This window comes from Macrotis lagotis, chromosome 7, assembly GCF_037893015.1.
Source record: "Macrotis lagotis isolate mMagLag1 chromosome 7, bilby.v1.9.chrom.fasta, whole genome shotgun sequence".
In the NCBI taxonomy this organism is placed as follows: Eukaryota; Metazoa; Chordata; class Mammalia; order Peramelemorphia; family Peramelidae; genus Macrotis; species Macrotis lagotis.
The window spans coordinates 121,882,885-121,907,520 of NC_133664.1; the positions used below are offsets into that span (position 1 = coordinate 121,882,885).

The 24,636-nt window shown below is 41.5% G+C and overlaps 1 protein-coding gene across 4 annotated transcripts in view; it reads left to right on the forward strand.

Annotated features, from left to right (window-relative positions):
- LOC141492972 (inosine-5'-monophosphate dehydrogenase 1) overlaps positions 1-20,728 on the forward strand; it is a 35,096-nt gene extending 14,368 nt beyond the window's left edge. The window contains exons 14-15 of one of the 4 annotated variants that reach the window (XR_012470093.1): positions 1,143-8,318; positions 12,567-12,642. Coding sequence is in view for 3 of the 4 variants with exons in the window: in XM_074193757.1 (XP_074049858.1) it covers positions 12,567-12,698; positions 13,942-13,948 (139 nt within the window). In the remaining variant the exon portion in view is untranslated. Of the gene's footprint in view, positions 1-1,142; positions 11,920-12,566; positions 12,699-13,941 lie in introns of those variants that run through there. The other 3 variants (XM_074193757.1, XM_074193759.1, XM_074193758.1) reach the window with 3 other exon arrangements.
- The last annotated feature ends 3,908 nt before the right edge of the window (positions 20,729-24,636 follow it).

Below are 24,636 nucleotides of genomic sequence, written 5' to 3' on the forward strand. Positions count from 1 at the left end.
TGGTGATGGTGCCTAGATTGCCATGGGGCTTTTGGTAGGGGCAGTGCCTTAGAGCAGGGTGATTAGAGTAGTCTTGGTATTGGGAGGGGTGAGGGGCAGAGGGTGGTGCCCATAGTGGGGACATATCAACTGGTAGCAGTCAGTGTCATGTGACCCTGGCGCTGGCTGGTTTGGGGCAGCTGGGGGTCCTGTCTTCCCTGGCACCAGGCGGGCATCTAACCTGTGTCTCTTTCTGCCCTGCCCTCCCGTAGCTATACCTTTCTTCCATGTAAGTAACTGCGAAGCCCGGGGCCCAGTGTAGAGTAGAGTAGAGAAAATAGTGTGGGTCGGGGTGGTTGGGGCATCTGGTGGGACTGGGACGGGTAGGCCTTGGGATATTACCACTCCATACTGTGGAAACATAGCAGTGCCCCCTTGTCCAGGCTGAACCACAAACCATCCATTTCCTGGGAGTTGAACCCAGAGCTGAAGCCGCCTGTGGCCTGTGGCCCCTGGGACCCCTTAGTCCCTCTCCTTGAGCCAGGGGAGGTCTAGGGAGGAGCTAGAGGGTGGAGGGGAGGGAAAGAGAAGGAAGGGGCTGGAGCAGAGCACCGGTTTTGGAGACCAGGGCTTGGGTTCTGATCCTGGCTCTGTCACTGACTGCCAGAGTGACCTGGAACAAGTCACTACCTGGGGCCTCAGTTTCTTCATCTGTATAATGAGGGGGTTGGATTAGCTGGGGTTGTCATCTTGTGGAGGAAACCAAAGACCATGGGATCACTGATCTCACTCAACCTACTCATTTTGCAGATGAGAAAACTGAAAACCTCAGAGTGGGGGGAATCAGACCCCAGCGCCAGGCTTCTTTCTGCTGTATCGCTCTTGGGGACTTGCAGGTGGAGGGCCTCTGGAGGATCCTCCTCACCCTCCTGTCTGTGGGCTCCTGTAGAGGGGTACCCCAGCTAGAACCTGCTGAAGGGCACCACGCTCATTTCTCTCCCCGGTCTCAGCTGCCATCCTCTGCCACCTTCTGCCTTCCCCCCTCTGGCTCTCCTGCCCTCAGCTCCGTAGGTGTTTCTGCTGTTTTGGCAGGAGTGGATGAGGGTTGCCATAGAGACAGGGCTTGGATGCTAACCCTGGGCCTTCTCTGCCTTCCCTCACAGTTACGAGAAGCGGCTGTACTGAGGACAGCGGTGGTGGCCGAGGAGGGGGTGGAGGCGTCCCCCGTGGGGCCCCCTCAGGCACTGCCTCCCTCCGTAACTGAGCGGCCGGAGCGGCCCCCATGGATTTGCACTACGGGTTCCCGGACCCTTGCCCTCCCGGGAGGGGAGCAGGGAGCTGGAGGTGGCCCCTTAGGAGGCTGTGGTTCTCTCCCCCCTTTACCCTCCTCCCTTCCTCCTGAGCCAGGACTGCTCTCTCCAGGGGCCTCCTCTCCCAGGAACAGCTCACTCCTCAGGCCCCTTTGAGCCCACCAGCCTGGTCGCCCAGGGCTTGTGCCTGTCTCAGGTCTCTTTTGCTGCACCCTGCTCCTTTTCTTCAAACAGGGCCTTTCTGAGGCCCTAGCTCTGAGACAGGGACGGTGGCGGCTCCAGGGAAGGCCCCTACCCCAGCATTCCTAGCTTCTTATCCTGTAGGGTGCTTCCCACCCCCCACCCCTTGCCCCACAGCAAATGGTGCTCTCCTTGGCCCTGCCTCCCCCTCCCCACTTCTGTCTAGCCACAGTCCACTTCCTCAGTCTGTGGCTGTTGTGGGCCTCCAGCCCAAGGAGACTTCTTTCCTCCTATTCCCCTTGCCCCACCCACCAGAGGGAGGTCTCTGCCCCCTTCCCCTGGTCCTTTGAGCTGCCCACAGGGCTTGGTTTTAAGTCTACCCTCCACAAAAGGGATGGGCAGCAGAGACTACAGAGAGGGAAGGCCACCCATTTAGTCTGTTCCCTTGCTGCTCCGGCCCATAGCCCCCTCTCCATCCCTGGCCACGGCTGAAGGCTTTAACTTTGCACACTTTGGGGCCACGGTTGTGTTGTTGTGTATTAAATGAGCTGAATAAAGCAAGCGGGTCTCCAAGGATTTAGCTGTCCTGCTCTGTCCCTAGGCACAGCTTGGGGCCCAGGCATTTCCTTGCCTAGGCTAGGGGTTGAGGTCCAAGGCCTGCCCCAAGCTCCATCCTTGTTGCTCTCAGGATGGAGCAGGGTCCCCAGTCCCTCCAGAAAGGACAGGCAGGTGATGCCAGCATAGTGGGAGGGTTCTGAAATGCCCCATAAAGTGCTTGGTACCAGCAAATGGTTCCTTCCATTTTTAGTTTAGTCACCCAAGACTGGTCACTATGATGCAGGGATCATAACTGTTTAGAGTTGAACTTGGAGGGACCTTAGAGGCCAAGTAGAACCTTTCTCCCTTCACTTTACAGATAAGGAAACAGGTTAAGTGATTTGCCAGGGATCTCCTAGATTCCCAAGTCCAGTGACACTATGGTCTGGGCATAGATGGGCAGACCATGCCCATTGCCTGACTTCTGGGCCTTGGACCCAGACCCCTGCAGGCAGAGGACACAAAGGTGAGGGAGGACTTTGATTCCCTAAAAACTGATGCCAGGGCTGGGCAACCAGAACTGAAAGAGCTATCAGGGGTCATCTAGACTGACCCTCTCATTCTCTACTGAGACTGAAGCCCAAGGCCCTCCAGTCAGTGAATGGCTGAGCCCGGACCTTGACAACGTCTCCAGTGATAAGCTGGTTGGCTCCCAGCTCTCCAGTCCTAACAGTTATATGTCTGATCAGGGAGAGCTCCTGGATTTTTTTTCCCTTTTAGAACTCTGGGTCCAGTTGGCAGGAAAAAAATACAAAAAGCTGATAGGTCAGAATGATCTTTGGGTGGGCTCTTGGGAGGCTGGCCAAGTCCCTCTGGGCAGGACTGATTCCAGTTAGGATAAGGCAAAGGAGAAGCCAAGACCCATTTTAAAGAAAGAAAAATTTGGAAATTTCCCTAGAGTGTTATGAGGCTTTTTAAAAACCACCCTGCATATTTTGTAAACAATTCCTTTCATTGCTAATGCATGTAAGAGCCTCTTGCATACTCCCACACATTCAAATGTTGACTTATTTATAATCTGATTTTCAGACAAATATAAGGAAGACTGGTCTTCCCCATCCTGCTGGATGCCAGTCAGGCTTTACTCAATAAACCAGAGTTTGGGGATAGATTGCCCCCCTCTGGATATAGAATCCTTATTGTTTACGATATGAAGTGTTGGATTGAAAGTGGTGTAGCTCTGCATTCAAATCTGCTTCTACCACTTCCTAGCCATATGACCATGGGCAAAGCCTTAACTCTGAGGGGGGATGAGAATACTTGTAGTCTCCACCTCCCTGAATTGTGAGCCTCAGATGAAATTCAGTGATGCATGTGTGGGCGTTGCAGAGCATTGATGTCAAACTCAAGTAGAACCAGGAATCGCTAAACCATAGAAAAGGATCTTTGGAGACTTAAAAAAAATCACATTAATATCTGTTCTGTGGGTGACAACCAGGTGGCACAGTGGCAAAAGCATCGGGCCTGGAGTCAGGAAGACCTGAGTTCAAATGTGATGCTTGTCTTTGTGACCCAGGACAAATCATGTAACCCTGTTGACCTCAATTTCCTCATCTGTAAAATGAACTGGAAATGGCAATCAGGCTTGATTTTTCTTGACAATCTCTGCCAAGAAAATTCCAAGTAGGGTCCTGGAGAGACACATAACTGAACTCATTCTATTGTAGTTTTATTTAGCTAAATATTTCCCAGTTATATTTGGAGGAACCACAGGTTTGACCTCATGGTGTAGTGGTTAAAGAACTGACCTTATAGCCAGGAAGTTTAGATTTTACCCTCTGTCCCACCTCTGACCTAGGCTGTGTATTATTTTAGGCAAGTAATTTCATCTCTAGGTGACTGAAACTATAGGAAGGGTCAGCAGAAAAGCTGCAGAGGTGCTCTGGTAGGTGTCTTTTCAGGTGAGTTTGCTATGTCCATTAAATCAGAATTGCAGTCCCTGTATAAATGCACAGAAAGCAATTCTGTTGGAATATGGTTTTCAAAATGCTTTTAAAAATAAATTCAACAAGAAGCAGCCTGGTGACATAGTGGATAGAGCACTGGACCTGGAGTTAGAAGGTCCCGAGTTCAAATGTAGCCTCAGACGATTACTCACTGTGTGACCCTGGGCAAGTCGCTTAAACTTGATTGTTCCACCAAAATTCATAGTCCAGAACCTCTGAGAGTTGGAAAGACCCAAATGGAAACACAGGTTGAAGAGTCCAGAAATAGGCTAAGTGAAATACAAACATGTACATGTTAAACAAAATACTTAAATCCTCCCTGGATTCCAGGACACAATCTTGCTTTGGTGCAGGCATAGACTCCTTCCTCAAATACTGCCCAAGGATTGCTCATGTAACCAGTGGGAGCCTACTCAAGTTAGCCACCAACTGGTCATTGGAGATGTTTTGAATTCTCCAGGCATGGTGCTGACTGGCTCACTTTGGCAGCAGAAGCATGATCATAGAAATGAGAATGGAGCTAGGTAATGCCATTTGTGGTGTTGGGCAGAATGAGGGAATCAGCAGGGTTTCCAGTTCTAATCATGCTGTCTCTGGGCCTCACCTGTAAAATGGTAATGAACTAGATTGCTATAATTCTCTTCTAGCTCTGAAGCTTTTTGATCTCGTGCAAGATCCAACCTGGTCATGAGGGTTTTCTTCACTTGAGCTTCCTGAGGTACCAAACTCAGGAGGAGGTCCATGTATCTGACTCAAGGACTTTCACAATTCACCTCTTAACTGTTACTTGCCTAATTCCAAACTGGACATGATTCAATTGCTGAACTACCTGCTTGATGCCCTGGCTTCTGAGACATATTAAACCCATCCATAATTAGCTTTTTCTTTTTGGGGGAACACCTGCCACCATAACTGGCTGCCTGAGAGTACCTACTTCCTTTTCTCAATTTTGTCTGTCACATAGACCAGGGAGAACAAGGCTTTTTAGGTATTTTCTACAAGGAAAGAGAAGGTAAACAAATTCACAAACAACCCACCTGGGTCAGGCAATTAGAAATTGAAATAAAAGAAAACTACCTCCTCCTCACTAGATGCCACTTAATTTCTCTGCTTTTCCATCCAGCTTCCACCCCAAAACACTTTTCACCAGTCTGGGATTCACCTAGTCACCAGTTCTCCCATCCCAGGATCACTCTAGACCAATCAGGAAGCCTCATGATTATATGGCATGTGGAGGTATGCCATTCTTGTTCCTGGGTAATCGTTGACTAATAGTCTCGGGGAAAGACCTGTTTCCCTTGACTCAGAAAGATTGTAATGATTTCAAAAGTATACAGATGAATCCCTCTATCACATATATACCATGAGTGGGCATGATGCCAGCTCATTCAGAGCCCTGGAGCAATGGTAGCCTTGGCTAATCCTGGCTCAAAGTATATTGTGATTCAAACATGAGATCCTATTCCTATTCCAAAGGAATAAAAAAGAGACTCGTGTCCAAATCAGCATTTGACTGGCTGTATGGATTGAGAGGGTCAGGGTCACACCATCTTGTAGTGGGAGTATTGTTAGAATATCCCACTGATAACTGAGTGTGGACATAGGTATTGGGGATTGGGGACATCATTAGAATATTCTGCAAAACACTGTGCCCATAGAGGAGTGTTTGGGTGGGTGGAGATATGGGTTTTACTTCTTAGCATGCCTCCCCTCATCTTCCACCAAACCTCAGAGCCAAGAATATGGGTGCCTGGCATAATAGGAGAGGATACTCAGACAGCATGATCAAGATAGAAAATGATGATTATATCAGATGAGTATATTTTTAATTTACAAAAATCTATTTTCTCGCCCATCCCTTAACTCTTCCCCCTTGAAAGAAAAAAGTCATGTGAAATTAGCCCACTATCCAGGTCCAAAGATGACCAACTAATCAAGTCCCAAGAGGGCAACTTAGTTCCATTCCCCAAATCTCACCTGTTATGTGTAAAATGAGGGTGTTGGATTAGAACGCCAAGGTTTCTTGAGCAAAATCTATGATTTTTCAAACCTAATTTGACAGATTAAGAAATAGGCTACAGAAGTTACAGAATCAGGCTACAAAAGTTAAAGGGACCCATGGTTGGGTTACAGAAAAATCTTCTACAAGAAGGCTGGTCAGTAAGGTGTAGTGGATAGAACAATGGACATGGGGTCGGGTCTGGAATCAAAGGGCCTAAGTTTTTTTTTCTTGATTATATGTAAAAATAATTAGCCTTCTTTTTTAAAATTTTGAGTTCCATATTCTCTCCTTTCCCCCTCCTTTGAGAAGACCAAGATATAAATTACAGATGTGCAATCCTGCAAGGACTCAAGACTCTTGAAGAATGGGCCAGCCAAATACAGGTTCTGTCAGGGCTGTCTCAATGAGACCACTAAACTTCCCTATTGCAATGGAAGATACCACCAGTTTCCCAATTATTTTGACTCATTTACTCTCTTCTCATTCTCCTCATACTCATTCCATATATTCAGTCTAAGTCTTATCATTTCTATCTTCATCCCATCTTTTCTCTATGCCCCTTATCTTTCCCATTCCTGATTCATATCTGGCCACTGGACCCAGATGACTCTAGGAGAAAATGACCTTGGTAATTTAGCATGGTTCTCCCCCTCACTCAAATCCAATTATGTGCTTGTCATAGCATCGCCTCCCTGATGTCATGATCTTTAAGAAGGAAGATTACCACTCTGGTGCAGAGTCTAATCACACCCTACTTTCTAAGATTTCTTCCAATCTTTCCCCACTTCAGTTTATCCTCCACTCAACTAAATGATTTCCCTAAAGTGCAGGTCTGACCCACGGACAACTGTACTCTAGTGTCTCTCAATTAGTTCCAGGATCGGAAGTGAAATTCTTTGGTATTTCATACTTTTCACAATATAACTCCCTTTCCCCTTTCTAATCTTCTTACATTTGTTCTTTTTTATTTTATTTTATTCTTATATTTATTCTATAACCTTTCTATAGTGACTTTTGTAAAGCTATCCATTGTAACCTTTGTTGTTCCCTCCCTCCCCCCATGGCTAGAATGCTCTCCCTCCTCACTTCTAGCTATGGGCTATTTTCTTTGCTTTTATTTTTAGTTTTTGCAAGGCAATGGGGTTTGCAAGGCAATGCCCAAGGTCACACAGCTAGGTAATTATTAAGTATCTGAGGAAGACTTTGAACTCGGGTTTCCAGGGCAGATGCTCTATCCACTACACCACCCAGCTGCCCCCCTATGGGCTTTTCTCAAGACAGCTTCAATCCCATCTTCTGCAAAGGGTCTTTTCTGGTTACCTTTGTAGAGGAAATGAAAATAATCCCAGAGAGAAAGTACGATATATCCTCTATGTGCACAGTTGCTTATGTATTGTCTCAATTAGAATGTAAACTCCCTGAGGCCAGCTATTTGGCACCTGCTAATACAATTAACAAGTGCTTTTTCATTGATTGATTATAGACCCTATAATGTATGACTAGCCATCCAAGAACCAGTCCAGTCAAATCTGAAAAAGATCTTTTAACCCTCCAGTTATGGGGTTTTTTTTAGGTTTTTTAGGTTTTTTTCTATTAAGTTATGTTGGACCCTTGGGAACTTAGATCAATAAAATCACTGGTGGTGGAAGCATTAAAATAAGTGGGAGCTGAGAGGTTGAATAAGGAAGAGCTTTGAGGATCAGAAAATCTGGAAAAATGAAAACTTGATTTGGGCCCCCTAAAAGATCCAGGATAATGAAGCACACAATCTCTTCTTTAACTTTATCCTCTACTCATGTTGGGGTTAGAGTGTGAATTCTTACTCTTTTTTTGGTGAGCCCTTAGGCAGTCTGATAAAAGCTATGGTCCCCTTCTCTGGATATTATTTTTAAATGAATAAAAATAAATATACAGGATTATGAAGCAAACCACTTCTATTTTAAATAATTTTGTTTTTCTCAATTACATGTCAAGACAATTTTGAACATTTTTAAAAAAATTTTGAATTCCAAATTTTCTCCCTCCTCCCTGAAGTGGTGAAACTTGGTTTGTACATTGCATTCATGTAAACATTTCCATATTAGTCATGTAACAGGAAACAGACTAAAAGGAAACAACATGAAAAAAAGGTGAATTCTTTGATCTGCATTCAGACCCCATTTTTCTGTCACGACCACTCAGGATTTGTCTTGGATCATTATATTACTGAGAAGAGCTAAGTCATTCACAACTGATCATCATGCAATGTTGCTGTTCCTGTGTACAATGTTCTGGTTCTACTCACTTCACCTTGCAGCAATTCATGTAAGCCTTTCCAGGGGAAACAAGTTCTATTGAAATAAAAGTATAATTTTTTTCCTTCCCTGTATGGTTTCTGAGAATCCCAAGTTAATAAACTCTAAACTAGGATTTGGAGACAGAGGACATGAGTTCAAATCCAGGGTCTTTCATTTATTTCTTCTATGATCTTGTGAGCTCTTTTTTATTTCTGTAATATGAGGGGATAGAGTATATCATTTTTTTAGGTTTTTGCAAGGCAAATGGGGTTAAGTGGCTTGCCCAAGGCCACACAGCTAGGTAATTATTAAGTGTCTGAGGCTGGATTTGAACTCAGGTACTCCTGACTCCAGGGCCGGTGCTCTATCCACTGTGCCACCTAGACGCCCCCGAGTATATCATTTTCAGTCTCTTCTGCTGCTATTCTGTATCCTATCCCCAGCCAGTCCCACTGTTCTGGGGAACTGAGATCATAAAAGTAAGAGGCAAAGACCCCATGTGTTCCAGGGGTTAGTTGTACACTGTTCCTCTGGACCATATGCTCTGGAGGCAATGTTAAGTCTTGGCCACCAGATGGTGCCAGCACCCCCACAAGACAGCTAGAAAAACCAAGGGCTGTGGCTTCTCTGAACCTCAACTAGGTGTCTGCTGTGGTCTAGGTTTTAAGAATTGCCCTTAGGGACTGGTCTCTGGTCGTGAGAGAATAGCTCTGATGGCATCAGTTAACTTTTCTTAGGAGGAGGGGGAGGGAGAGGAAGAGCAGGCTGAGAGGGTAAAGTGAAGTTCACCTGATGGGTGGGAGGGGTGTGAGACCTGGGGCAAGGTGATGCAGGATGGGTCAGAGGTGAGAAAGAATGGGGGATGAGGAGGCTCAGTTGACCCCGAGTTCCAATCATCTATATGGCTCTAGAGACAGCAAAGAGAAGTGTCATGGAAACAACAACCAGCCAGCCAACAGCAGTAGATGAGGAAGGATCAGAACTTTACTGAGGGAGGTTTGCTTCCTTGCAACTTAGCAACCGGGGTGAGGGTGGAGGTTCTCACTCTGCTCTGAAGTGATCTCAGAGACATCCAGCCTTGCCATGAGTCTTCCTTCCCCTCCCCCAGCCTTGGGGTTCAGGGTGCTAGCAGTAATAGGGTCACATAGATTGATAGCTAGAAGCCACCTTGTTCAGCCTCCTAAGGTGGAGACTTTTTTTCCCTCTGGCTTAAGAACTCCTTGGAGCACCACTGGGATGATGCTAGAACTGGCTGGTTCACAAGCATCCACAAGATGCTTTCCCAGAGGTTTACTGGTACCGGGGTGGGGGCCAAATGATGGTTGGAAATGTCAGTTCAGAGATTCCAAGCCAGAGGGTCAAGGAGACAGGTGTAGCCCACAGGGTGTGGAGCTGAGAAGTTGGGAGGGATTTGACTGGGTTCAGTTTGCCAGAAATGGAGTCATAAGTGAAGGGTGGGAGATTTAGAAACACATCAGGATAGGTTAACATCATCCTCTTAGGAATTGAAGTTTTATCAAATGGGATCTTAAGGCAAGAAAATGGCCAAGTTAGAACAGCATTAATGGGTGAGGGGTGCAGGGACTTGGAATTCCAAGACTCGGAGAGGAGACTAAAGGAGTTTGCAGCTATAGCAAAGAATGCAGAAAAAGGTGGAAAGGCTCAGGGATTGAATGTGAGAACCCTAGTTCACTTTGCTAGGGTGAAAGCAGAATATCAGAGAAGGATGGGCTCAGGCACAAGATGGAAGAGGAAGAAGGAAAAGGAGATAGGAATAGAGAACATATTCTAGGAGCCAAGATGAGGAGACATTGGAGGCTGGAGAACTGAAGAGGCTGGAGGTTGGAATCTCCCCTCCAAATGGGAGGTTTGGGGAGGTGCTCCAGGTAGGGGTGCTTGTGGTCACACCACCTTTCCTTTGCTAGAGAGGAAGACTGAGTGAATGGGGAGGTATTTCTGAGAGAGTCAAACACTTGGTTTTTAATTGCACCTTTGCCTCCAGCTCTCAGTTTTGTGGATCCCTTCTATCCATCTGTCCATCCCTTCTCACTTTAGTTCAGTCTGTGTGTATTTGACTTGTCCCTGGCTCCCTGCCCTATGTGGCCACCCCCACCACAGCACTGGCTATACAGGAATCTCTTTCTGGGCCAGTCAGGCGGATAACTCAGGGCTGACAGGCATCCGGGCAAAAGTACCTCTAGGCGAAGCCATGGGTGAGGTCATGGGGCTGGGCATTCAGTGCCAGCCAGACTTCCCTGCCCTGGCTCTACTTTCTGCCCCAAATCCTTCAGGCCTCTCCCCTGCCTCTAATTCCCCACTCAAAGTCACTGGGTCCTTCCAGAGTCTCAAAGGGAGATTTTTAGTATAAAGATCACTGGGAAAGGGGGGGAAGGAAGCATCTGGGCTGCTTTCCAACCCTCCTCAACCCTGGTTCTCCACTCACTACTAGGCAACTCACTTGATCCTAAAGAGAGGGTTGCTTTTGTTTCTCATCAAGTGGTATTGTCAGTCACCCTCTAAGTCATAGTCTATGGAAGGAGTGGTGGAAGTTGTGGAGAGGAGAGATTGGAACACAGATTGCCTTCTGATTTCATGGAGAGGCATCTTTCCATCTTCTCTAGCCCTAGTGACTGACCACCCATTTTTCAAACTGCTCCAACCTGCCTGCCCACAACCCAGAGACTCTCCCTTGGGGACATTAGGACCTTGTTTAGAGAAGCCTAATCATAACAGCACAGACATAAGTCTTCTAGAAGCATCAGGGAATGAGGGGTGCAGACCTTCTAGAAGCAGTAGGAAATGAGGGGTACAATTCTTGATCTGTCTTCCAAAGGACCAGGGTCTAGAATTTGCTGTGGAGGGATCTACCCTGCTAATTCCTTCTTGTTTTTTATTTTATTTTATTTATTTTATTTTATTTTTTTTGCAAGGCAATGGGGTTAAGTGGCTTGCCCAAGGCCACACAGCCAGGTAATTATTAAATGTCTGAGGCTGGATTTGAACTCAGGTACTCCCTACTCCAGGGCTGGTGCTCTATCCACTGTGCCACCTAGCTGCCCCACTAATTCTTTCTTAATCCCTCCCCTTTCTCTTTCCCCAACCAACTCAGAGTATATAGTGCCAGTTATAAGTGGGGTAGCTGGGTGGAAATAAGGTTATCCTCTGAATTCCATACACCCCCTCTCCCTGTCAAGGAGATGCCCTGGGTTTATCTCAAATGAAGAGAATTGGAATTGAGTAAGAGGTTTGCCTCAGAGGTTACCAGTCGAGGGTTTTTCTCACACCTCCTCTTCCCTGGTATAACACTAGAGAATTACCCTTTGGGGTCCACTTTCATCCTGCATTACACTCCAGCTGACAGTGTCTATTTTCTAGCCAGTTTTGGCTGGTCCTTTAACAAGCTTTGCCTCCCAGATAAATTTTCTTCTCCTCTATCCTAACTCAAACCACCTCCCCCCTCCTCTCCTTTCTTCCTAAGTATCTGCTTTGTCTTTGTCCCTTCACTCCCAACTCAGAGACATGACGTCACTCTCCTCTCAGCTGCAGTCCAGTCTGAGAAGGAAGAGATGGAGAATCCCTCAGCTGTTTTTATGGAAGGACTGGGATCCTGGCTTAGACTTCTAGCTAAGGTGAACCAAGGTCCATTTTCAGAATGCTCAGGTCTTGAGGTGAAGCTTTCTGAGTGGTTGATTCCAATTCATAACACTTAAATTTTCTTCCTAGTAGCCTAGGGTACAGCATTTCTTGTGGGCATTTCAATGAACATTTTCCAGACTCCCCAGCCCATCATCTCTAGTGATGCTCTTGGCTTGTATCCAGCACAATGATGGACATAAAGAAAGAGCTTGATAAATGTTTATTGATGAATGATCGGAAGCCTTTTTCTTCTGTGGGTTCCTTGGACAGTAACCACACCAATGGTTATGGGCTTTGGAGCCCAGGTGGGGAATTGGAGCAAAAGATGGCGGGCAGGATGTTGCTGTAATTAATTTCATTGAGAGAAACCCAATGGAACTGGAGCCAGGAGAGACCTGGGAGTGGTGGTGGTGAATTCCTGAGCGTGCTAAGCTGTTTTTACAATGGACAAGTCATAAATTTATCTCAGTTTTGATTTCCTCAGTCATAAAGAGGGATCCTACAGTCTATAGTATCTACCTCCCCAGGTGCTTCACAGGATCAAAGGAGATAAGAGGCAGTTGTAACCTTTAAAGTGCTTTTTTAGTCAGTCTACTCTGCCCAAGGATCCCATGTTGTCTTTTCCTCACATTCCTTTTAGGTCTGCCCAGGGAATGGGGTCAGCTGCAGTGACCCATTTGGAAGATTCTTCACTGGCAGCCTTGGAGTGGAGATACCTCAGTCACTCTTGGCCAGTCCCTCTCACAGGTGGTATGGCTGGGTCTCCCCCAGGGTGAGTGCAGCTTGCTGTTTAATTATCTTTTCATTTTTGTATTAAGAAAGAGCATTAGGTCCCAGAGGAGAACTGGAATGGGAGTTGGGGTCAGAAGACAGAAATTCCTGAGAGATGGGAGGCTCTGTCTGAAGAATTTGTCTTCTGATAGCTTTTCATCCATAGCTGGAGAGGAGAAAAGAGTTTTCTTTTGACTACTGACTACTTTTGGTGATGGTAGCAGTAATCCTGGGTCATTCTCACAATGTTTTGTCACCGCTCTACCCCTGCCTCCACCCTGGCCCCAACTTAGAGGCTCCTTAGATATAACTTCCTCTGTCAACAGTCCCTGCCCCAACCTTGCCTCACCATCTTTGGGGGGGGAGGGAATGCACATACCTTATGGTCAAAAAGAGAACAAGCCCAGGTCAGTTGTCACCACCTTGCCTTTACTGGCTAAGGAGAGCAGCTGAAGTCTATTCTCTAGCATAACTGCTATCTTTAAGATAACAGAAATTCTAGAAAGTCAGAGGATAATAGATTTAGAATTTAGAAAGAAACTTAGAGGTCATCTAGTCCATCCTCCTCATGTTACAGTGAAATGTCTGAGGCTCACATCCAGAGTGGTGGTTCATTCTTTTTAATTTTTTTTTGAATTTTACAATTTTTTCCCCAACCTCAATTCTCTCTCCCCACCCCCCACTGAAGGCAGTCTGATAGTCTTTACATCATTCCCATGCTATACACTGATCAAAATTGAAAGTGTTGAGAGAAAAATCATATCCTTAAGGAAATAATAAAATATATGAGATAGCAAAATTTCATAATACATAAGATAACTTTTTTCTAAATTTAAATGTAATAGTCTTTGGTTTAAACAAAGGTTTGAACACCACAATTCTTTCTTTGGATTCAGGTAGTATTCTTCATCGCAGTTACCCTAAAATTTTCCCTGATTATTGCACTGATGAAACGAGCAAGTCTATTAAAGTTGATCATCTCCCCCATGTTGCTGTTATGGTGCAAATGTTCTTCTGATTCTGCTCACCTCACTCAGCATCAATTCATGCAAGTCTTTCCAGGCTTCTCTGAATTCCCATCCCTCCTGGTTTCTAACAGAACAATAGTGTTCCATAATGTACATATACCACAATTTGTTCAGCCATTTCTCAATTGATGAATGTTCACTCAATTTCCAGTTCTTTGTGGTGATTCATTCTTCTTTTTTGTCTTCTTCCTCTTCTTCTTTTTCTTCATCCTTCAGGAATTGAATGTAAGTGAGGCAGAATTGCACAGTCATCAGCATCTCTTCCAGAATCAGAAGCCCAATGACAGGACAAAAATCAAGTTAATGGCAATGGTCCAGGATTCGGTGGATGATCTTGGCATCTTTAATGCCTGACCAAGCTCTAAGGGCTCCACAATGCTTACTTTAACCACCTTCGTGACCACTGGAACAAATTGTTCCCATCTACCCATTCTGTCAGGGAAGTCTTCATATACTTGGGGTAGATACCCCCTAAACTCATCAACAGGTCTGAGGTCTGTTAGTTGCCCTCAATCTGGTTTAGTCCATCTGCCAAGACATTTTACCAGGGTGTGATTACCGCACATGCAGCTTCTTGGAGTCTCAGGTGAGAGTTGGATGGATCAGGTGGACACCAAAGGTGGATGAGAAGTCCTGAAAAGGTACTAGTCCTCCCTGAACACCCCATATAGCCCTTGGGATGTTTGTCCAAGGTCACAGGAAATAAATGGCCTAGTCAGGATTTAAATGCAGATCATCTGACTCTAAATTTGTCATTCTTTTTATTAGTTTGTCTATCTGAAGTAGATATTCCTTTACCTCTCTGGAATAGAGTCCTGATGAGGAATATGAACACAGAGCTGGAAAAGGCCTTAAAGGTTTCTAGGCTAACTTTCTCATTTCACTGACAGCCACTCATTGATTTTGCCTAAGGCTGCACAAGTGGTAAAGTAACAACTCAGGTTGTCTGACTGAAACCACCTGCTTTTTTCCTTTCTATCATGATATTTAATAACAATAATAGATGATAACAATAATATATAACACTTATAATAATAATTGTATTTACATACACTTTAGCATTTACAAAATACTAAGGATACTAGCATAATCTTTATGATTCCTAGTTTAGTGCCTTAAAATCTCAGATTACAGAACTAGTCTTCAATGTAACTCAATATCTCTGGCTTGTAATTATACCAACCAAAGTTTACTCTGGAAAATGTCAGAATATAGTTTATGTATAACTCATATCCAGGTTTCCATAGGCCCCTCCTCATACAAGCTCAGATAGATGTATATTGCACATAACATAGCTTTTTATATCATTGTTAGTGTTCAGTCAGATCCAACTCTTCATGACTATGGTTTTTTTTGTGTGTGTTTGTTTCATTTTGGCAAAGATAATAGAGTGGTTCTCCATTTCCACTCTCCAATAGATTAAGGCAAACAAGTTAAGTGACTTACCCAAGGTCACACAGCTAGTGAATGTATGAGACCAGATTTGAATTCAGGTCTTTTTGATTCCAGGTCCAGAGTTCTATTCTCTAAGCAATCTAGCCACCTCAGCTTCTATATTATTCCATAGAAAATTCAAAATATTCAAAGGAGCTCTTCAGTAAATATAGAAAATACATGAAAAACTCAAAATTGTGCTTTGGTGATTGATGAAATTCTCCACAGGATCCTAAGGTGCTCTGTACTCAATCCCATCTCAAGGTTAGAACTTTTTTTTTTCCCACAGCATGTTATGCTAACTTGTTTTTCTGCCTTGCAGTTTAGAATGTGGGCTTCCTGAGGGCAGGGACCAAGTTGTCTCCTTTGAATTCTGACATGCTTAGGACAGTGACTGTTATATTGTAAAAACTTAACAAATTCATGTTTATTAATTGAAGGAAAACATACTTAGAACTAAATTCCTATCAGATCTATACTATCCCAATAATTTGATGTAATATCTAGGAGCAAAGCCAAGGCCCTTTCCTTATGGTCTCTTATTGCTCCTCCACCTGAAGAATTATCATGGGTAATTGTCTCCTGTAATAGATATTATACTCAGAAAATTTCCCTTTTCTAGATAGAAGGCTGGTTCTCCAGATTCTTGAATTGGGGCTAAGGGCTCCACAAATGCCCTTCCAATACTAGAACTGCTCAAGAAATATGCTAACTTTCTGTGATATACTGTTCTGTAAATTCTCCTCTTTTGAGAAGTTGGGCTATAAGAATGATAATGTTCATAAACTACATTCTGGTGCCACATGGGCAAACATATGTAATTCCTATGGGTTTCTCCAGTTTCTGCCATGTTTTGACCTAGAAAACTCCACTTTTAGTCTCATGTTCAGAAAAGGAAAAAGAAAGACAAAAATGGAGAGGACACTTGGGCAAACACAAGCAGTTCTCATTTTGCAGTCAATAATGTCTCCCCTCCCTAAAATGCTATTCTCTTACCAGAAGAAAGACAGAGGGGAAAAGTGAAGAGAAGACAAAAGATGGGACAGATTTATTAATTCACTTTTAGAAATCAGTACAACATCACAATGAATGACTTTTCCCAAGAAAGCCTATGCTCTCAAGGGTTTGAGCCAATCAGTTCATTTTGGAGGGCACCCTTAGACATTGAAACATCCCCTAGAAACTGAAAGGGTGGAAAACAAATCAAGTAGTTTGACTCCAATTACTGAGCTATAATCAGGACTTATTTTTTAATTCACAGCTCAGGATTACTTTCACTATAATCCCTGTTTCCATACTTTGACTCATCTCTTATGAGAATATCTCCCCTCTCGAAATGTATGATACTTGAGGGCAGGAACTATATATTTTTTTGCCTTTCTTTGTATTCTCAGCACTTGTCCTAATGTCTAAAACATAGAAAGAGATTAATAAATGCTTGTTGACTAGTTGACAACTCACACACTGTTGAGTAGAACTGGAGGAAAGTATATAACTGTACTGACTGAGTTCATCACAGATTCATATTATCCAACTCCAATGGGGCCTTCATTGTAGCAAGGAGATGCTTTTATTCTTCTTTAATGGATTCCCTTTCTTACTCCTCATGGAAGCTATTCTACATTTTTTTTTATCAAGTCTCTCATGCTTCCTCTTTCCCCTTCTCTCTCAACTAAGGATTTCAGCTCTAAATTTACTGAGAAAATTAAGCCCATTCAATGTGAGCTCCCTTTCTCTTCATATTCAAATTTTTTGACTTCATTCTACATTCTGGGTGGACTTGTCAAGTCTTACTGCTCTACATTTGTTCTTTTTTTTTTTTTGGTAATGCAATAGGGTTAAGTGACTTGCCCAAGGTCACACAACTAGGTTAATATTAAGTGTCTGAGGTTGGATTTGAACTGAGGTCCTCCTGACTCCAGGACTGGTGCAATTATACACTGCCCCCTCTACATTTATTCTTTTTTTTCTAGATGATGTCTTTTTTATATAAAAGAAATATTTTATTTCGAATTTTACAATTTTTCCCCTAATCTCCCTTCCCTCCCCCCATCCCCACCCCCCACAGAAGGCAGTCTGTCAGTCTTTACATTGTTTCCATGGTATGCATTGATCTAGTTGAATGTGATGAGAGAGAAATCATATCCTTAAGGAAGAAAAATAAAATATAAGAGATAGCAAAATTACATATCTACATTTATTCTTTCTTTTTTTGCAAGGCAAACAGGGTTAAGTGGCTTGCCCAAGGCCACACAGCTAGGTAATTATCAAGTGTCTGAGGTCAGATTTGAACTCAGGTTCTTCTGACTTCAGGGCCAGTGCTCTATCCACTTTGCCACCTAGCCACCCCTACATTTACTCTTGATCAGATTTACTAGTAGATTGCAATCTCAATCATATTTTCTGTCTCTTTCTCTTTTTTCTCTTCTTTCAGTCTCAGTCTCTGTCTCTCTCCCCCACCTCTCTTTCTCCTCACTTTCAAGTTCTTCCTGTTTACTCCTTCATTCCCTACTGCCTTCAAATATGTCAGAATGCTCCTTCATCCTTAAAAAAACAAACCACTAGATACACCATCTCCCTAAGTTAAATCTTTCCATCTTTCTCAGCCAAATTCCTAGAAAAAGTTATCTTTATTCAATTCCTCTACCTTCTTCCTCACTCTTCAATCCTTTACTATCTGGTTTTTGACCTCATCACTTGACTGAAACTTGTCTCTTCAAAGTTACCAAAGAGTTCTCAGTTGTAGGATCTGATGGTCATTCCAGTCCTAATTCTTTTCTTTTTTTTTTTTTTTTTTTAGATTTTTCAAGGCAATGGGGTTAAGTGGCTTGCCCAAGGCCACACAGCTAGGTAATTATTAAGTGTCTGAGACCAGGAGTGCTCAGGTACTCCTGACTCCAGGGCCAGTGCTCTGTCCACTGCTCTACCTAGCTGGCCCTCCTCCTTTTGTTTATTGACTCTCCCTTTAGATTTTTTTTTTTTTTTGGTTTTTGCAAGGCAAATGGAGTTAAGTGGCTTGCCCAAGGCCACACAGCTAGGTAATTATTAAGTGTCTGAGATCGGATTTGAACCCAGGTACTCCTGACTACAAGGCCGGCGCTTTATCCACTACGCCACCTAGCCGCCCCTCCCCCTTTAGATTGTATGATTACTGAGGGCAGAGATTATCTTTCTATTTATTAACCTCAGCCCTTAGCACATTGGCTGGTATGTCATAGGCACTTAATAAATGTTTATTGTCTTCAACTGCCACTTCTATTCAGATGATTCTAACACCTGTAACTCCAGTCACATATCTCTTCTGAACTCCAAACAGGAATCTCATATTTCCTAAGGGAAATTTATTGATACATCAAACTTAAGTCAAGAAAGGAACATCAATAGTCATATGAAAAACAAAGTCATATAAAAATCCACCAAATCACTAATAATTAGAGAAATGCAAATTAAAAGAACTCTAAGATATCACTATCAGATTGACTAACATGACAGATAAGGATAATGACAAATGCTGGAGATGTGGAAAATAGGGAAACTACTACATTGTTGATGGATCTGTGAAATGCTCTAAATATTCTGGAGATCAATTTGGAACTGTGCCCAAAAGGCTATTAAATTGGATATAAAACCATAATACTACTACTGCTAGGTCTGTATCCCAAAGAGATGAAAGAAAAAAGAAACAGACCTATATGTATAAGAATTTTTTTAGCAGTTCTTTTTGGAGTGGCAAAAAATTGGAAACTAAAGAGAGGATCATCATTTGGGAAATGACTGTATAAGTTGTGGAATATGATTGTGATGGAATATTGTGCTGTAAGAAATGATGAAGGGAGTGGTTTCAGAAAAACATGGAAGTCTTATGTGAACTAATCTAAAGTGAAATGAGAAGATTATACACACTGACAGTAATATTGTAACAAAAATCCATTGGGAAAAATTTAACTACTCTTATCAATACAATGACCCAAGATAATTCCAAAAAACTCATAGTGAAAAATGTTATCTACCTCCTAAGAAAACTGATGAACTATGAATGCAGACTAATACTTTTCATGTCACACCATTATGGAAATGTGTTTTGCATATTAATATTTTATATATTATATATCTAAAATGGATATTATATTTCTTCCCTTCTCAATAGTGGAAGGATGGGTGAAGGGAGGAAGAGGATTTGGAACTGAATATAAAACAAATAAAAATAAAAATAAATGAGCCAATGTGGTACAATGAATAGAATGCTAGATATGGAATCAGAAACACCTAAGTTCATTAAATCCAATTTCGGACTCTTACCAGATATATGACCCTAGGCAAGTCACTTAACCTCTCTCTGTTCTTTTATCAGTACACTGGGGATAATAATAATGGCACCTCTCTCCCAGAATTATTGTAAGAATAAAATGACATAATTGCTGTAAAGTGTTTTGCAAACCTTAAAGTTCTATATTAATGAAAGTTGTTGTTATTAGCTCTTGCTCTAAAACTACTTTTCATTTAACTTTATGTTTGTGGAACTATCAATTATTTTACTTTTCAAACTCTGGAGGTGTATCTTTTATCCTTTCCTCTTTCTCGCCTCTTATAGCTTGTGACTAAATTTTATCGATCCCACCTATGCAACATCTCTCACATCCCTTCTGGTCCCTATTTTCCACTGAAAATACCAGAGAGGCAGTTACAGTATAGTAGCAAGAGCCCTGTATTTGGAATACCAACTGTCTATATATTCCCTGTACACTCTTGAACAAATTATTTAACTTTTGCCTGCCTCAGTTTTCTCAAATTTCATATGTAGGATTGATCCATTTGATCTCCATGGTCATCTCCAGTTCTAAATCTTATGATTCTAGTATAAGACCACCCACCCAGATTATTGCAATAGTATCTTCAAGAGCTTTCAGGATTTTAATATCATCCCCATCCAATGCATCCTTCTCACTGTTGCCAGAATAGCCTTTTTTTTAAAAAATCTTTTTTTACTCTTTGATCCAGCAATACCACTACTGGGTCTATACTCTGAAGAGATTATGAAAAAGGGTTAAAACATCACTTGTACAAAAATATTCATAGCAGCCCTATTTGTGGTGGCAAAGAATTGGAAATTAAGTGAATGTTCTTCAGTTGAGGAATGGCTTAACAAACTGTGGTTATATGTATGTCATGGAACACTTGTTCTATTAGAAGCCAGGAGGGATGGGAATTCAGAGAAGCCTGGAAGGATTTGCATGAACTGCTGCTGAGTGAGATGAGCAGAACTAGAAAAACACTGTACACCCTAACAGCAACATGGGGGTGATGATCAACCTTATTGGACTTGTTCATTCCATCAGTGCAACAATCAGGCACAATTTTGGGCTGTCTGCAATGGAGAATACCATCTGTATCCAGAGAAAGAATGTGGAATTTGAACAAAGACCAAGGACTATTTCCTTTAATTAAAAAAAAACCACATTATCTTCTTATGTAATTTTGCTATCTCTTATACTTTATTTTTTTCCTTAAGAATATGATTTCTCTCTCATAACATACAACTTAGATCAATATATACCATGGAAATAATGTAAAGACTAATAGACTGCCTTCTGTGGGGGGTGGTGGGAGGAGGGAGGCAAGATTAGGGAAAAAATTGTAAAACTCAAAATAAATAAAATATTTCTTAAAAAAAAGTTTTTTTATATCACCAGAATTTCTCTCAATATCCTTCCCCCTCCCAGAAAGTGATCCAATATGACAAATAATATTTTTAAGAGAAGAGAGTTGTTCCAGAATTGCTAAATGGTCAAAGGTTTTGAAAAGGTAATTTTTCAATGTGGAAATAAAAACTATTTATATATATATATATACATATATATATATATAGTTATGAAGAATGCTTTACATAATTGTTAATTAGAGAAATTCAAATAAAAAACTTTAAGATATCATCTTATATCGATCAGATTGACTAAAATGATAAATGCTCTTCAACTGGGGAATGACTAAAAAGTTGTAGTATATAAAAGTGACAGAATACTACTGTGATCTAAGAAATTATGAACTGATTGATTTTAGAAAAACATGGAAAGACTTGGATCTAGGGAGGAAAATGCTAACTAGTTCCAGAGGAAAAAATCGACAAATAGAAATATCTATAGTATGGTCTTATATTTTGTGTATCTGCATATATATATATATATATATATATATATATATATATATATACACAGATATATATATATATATATATACACATATGTATATATGTATGTTTGTTTATATCTGTGTTTAATTGTAACCTCCTCTAGGGTGAGGTGAGAAGGGAAGGAGAAAAAAAATTAAAAGTGTATAGCAGATAAAACAAAACTCAGAAGGAAGCACAGAAAAACTGGATAGCTTTGAAAATAATGTGTAGTACCTTATTACATAGATTTTTTTAAAGAGTTTGAAGTGGGGGCAGCTAGGTGGCTAGGTGGCACAGTGGATAAAGCACCGGCCCTGGAGTCAGGAGCACCTGGGTTCAAATCCCATCTCAGACACTTAATAATTACCTAGCTGTGTGGCCTTAGGCCACTTAACCCCATTTGCCTTGCAAAAAAAAAAAACGCTAAAAAAAAGAGTTTGAAGTGGAAATTTATTGTTTTAAGTTCAATTCTCTATGTTATGTACTTGGGAATTTTCTTTTTTCCTCACTTTCTATTTAAGTTTAAAATGAATGAAAACTTTTTTAAAAAGAGAAAATGATAAGTAAACTGCATCAGTACTTAGAAAAAGTTTGCAAACATATACAATATTCTATATCCTCCCATTTCTTCAGATGGGGAGGGGAAGAGTGGTATTGTTTTTCATAGCTCATTTTAGCCACACTAGTTCTTTGTACAGTAATTTCACAACATTCTGTCTTGATGGTTTTATCACTGTTGCACTCATTGTGTATATTCTTTTCTTGGCTATTCACTTCATTCTGCATCAGATCATGTAACTCTTTCCATCCTTCTTTATAGTCATCATATTTAACATTTCTTAAAGAACTGTAATATTCTATTCCATTCACCTATCTCATATTGATGTCCATTCCTCATTTGATAGACATCTACATTGTTTCCAATTTCTTGTTACCTCCAAAGGAGTGCTTTTATAAATACAAAAAATAATTATATATAGATCTGATCATGTTAATACTCAGCTTAAAAATCATCTGTGGCTCCCTACTGCCTATTTTGCCTGGCATTCAAAGTCTTCCACAATCTGATATCACCTTATTTTCCAGCCCTTTTCTCCTATTGTTTTCCACCAAATTATTCTATCTTTTTGTTCTCTCTCGACATGTAAAACCTGCAAGCTTCTTCCTTTCATCATTTTCTATGCTTGGAATAACATTCTTCCTGTTCTTTGGCTGTTGTTTCCACTCAACACATAAAGTTCAGTTCCCTGGTCAGTAATGACCTTTATCTTTCATAATTCACATGGTACTTGGTTTTTTAAACTCGAATGCACTTACCATGTAGCTCATATACTATCTATGTTGCAGTTTTATTTATCCTACTATGGAATGTAAGTTTCTTGAGACAGCACCTGTGTCCTAAATTTTGTATCTAAACTCTGTATCTTTTTCCAGAACATAGCAGAGTGCTCAGAATACAGTAGGAACTTAGTAAAAAGTTTACTGAATTGTATAAAATGTAATATTTATAAAATAAACTTTAAAGTAATATATAAATGCACTTATATATCAAGGTTTACAAAGAACTTTATAAAACTATATTTCAATATAATTTTTGCTTTGTAATCTTATTTATTGTATGTATTTAAAAAACATTATTCTGAGAAAAGGCTCACAGACCTCAACTCAATATCACTTAACTCCATTGTTTTGTAGATGAGCAAACTGAATCACAAATTGTGACTTGTCTAATGCTACATAGCAAGTTAATAGAAAAATAGGATTAGAATTTAGCTTTCTAGTCTCCTTTTGAGTACATCATAGCTAATCACCCTATTTTGGAGATGGAAACTCCAGTTTGGGGGGAGGGGCAAAGGAGTATGGGGATGCCTGCTACCTTGATAGTCTCCCTATTTGGGGGGATGGGGGATGTTGTTTAAATTAAAATGTTTTGGTACTTACAATCTCACCTGAGTTTATTTACTTTTGTCTTTCTAGTTTAAGTAAAGTTTAAGCAAAGAAAGAGTCCCTAAGAAGGATTCAGAGAAAATGTCCCCATACAAGCTGAAAAATGTTATTAGTTATTTGGGGAAAAGGTCCAGAAATAAGTCTTCACAGTAATTTGTAACTATCACCTAAACAGAATTTCTGGAACTCAGGTCCCACAATACAAAGAATGGTCTTCTGAGAGGCTTGGCAAGAATGTTTCTGGGGAAAGTGGAGAAAGTGGCAGGAGAGAGGCCCTTTTGTGAAACTTTGCTTAGTGGCTTTGGATATGAATTTGGCATTAAATCCTGGAAAGAAATGGGTTTTTAGGGGCGGCTAGGTGGCGCAGTGGATAGAGCACCAGCCCTGGAGTCAGGAGTACCTGAGTTCAAATCCGACCTCAGAAACATAATGATTACCTAGCTGTGTGGCCTTGGGCAGCCACTTAACCCCATTGCCTTGCAAAAACTAAAAAAAAAAAATGTTTTTTTTTTAAATATCTTGAGTGACTTTGTTCCTTCAACATTACTAAAAATGCTCCATCAGGGATGAGTTTATATAATGCTATGCAGTTTACAAAGCACTTTCTTCATAATACTGTGACTTAAGTAGTAATAAGAGGTGACATTTATATAGTATAAAATATAGACAACACTGTGAAGTAGATCATATTGGTATTATTATTATCCCTGTTTTACAGATAAAGAAACTGAGACTTAAAGAGTCAAAATGATTTAACCAGAGTTAAATCATGGACTGCCTGAATTTTTGTTTTATATTTGTGGGGAAAGGGGGGCCTGAAAGGGATTGAGTCCTGAGCTTCAAGATTTACCCCCCACTTGAGACAGTTGCAGAATTAATTTCATCCCTTAGTAAGAATTGGGAACAAAATAGGAAGTTGCCTTCCTGACTTCTTCCTGCCTTCTTGCCATCCTCCTCCTCTTCCCCTCCTTCTCTTCTTCTTCCTTCCTTCCTTCTCTTCTTTTTCTTCCTCTTCCTCATCTTCTTCCTCTTCCTCTTCTTCTTCTTCTTCTTCCTTCCTTCTCTTCTTCCTCTTCCTCTTCCTCTTCTCCTCTCTGGTTTACTGCCTGTCACCCTCAGCATCTCTGTCTCTGTCTCTTCTGATTGCCTACTTCTGTCTATTTACTTGTCTGCTTGCCTGCCTCCCGGACTGGATCTCCTTCACCAATAGACCTTCACTCTTTTATTTTTAATGTATTTATTTATTTTGAGTTTTACAATCCCCCCCCCCCCAATCTCGCTCCCCCACCCAGAAGGCAGTCTGTTAGTCTTTACATTGTTTCCATGGTATACATTGATCTAAGTTGAATATGATGAGAGAGAAA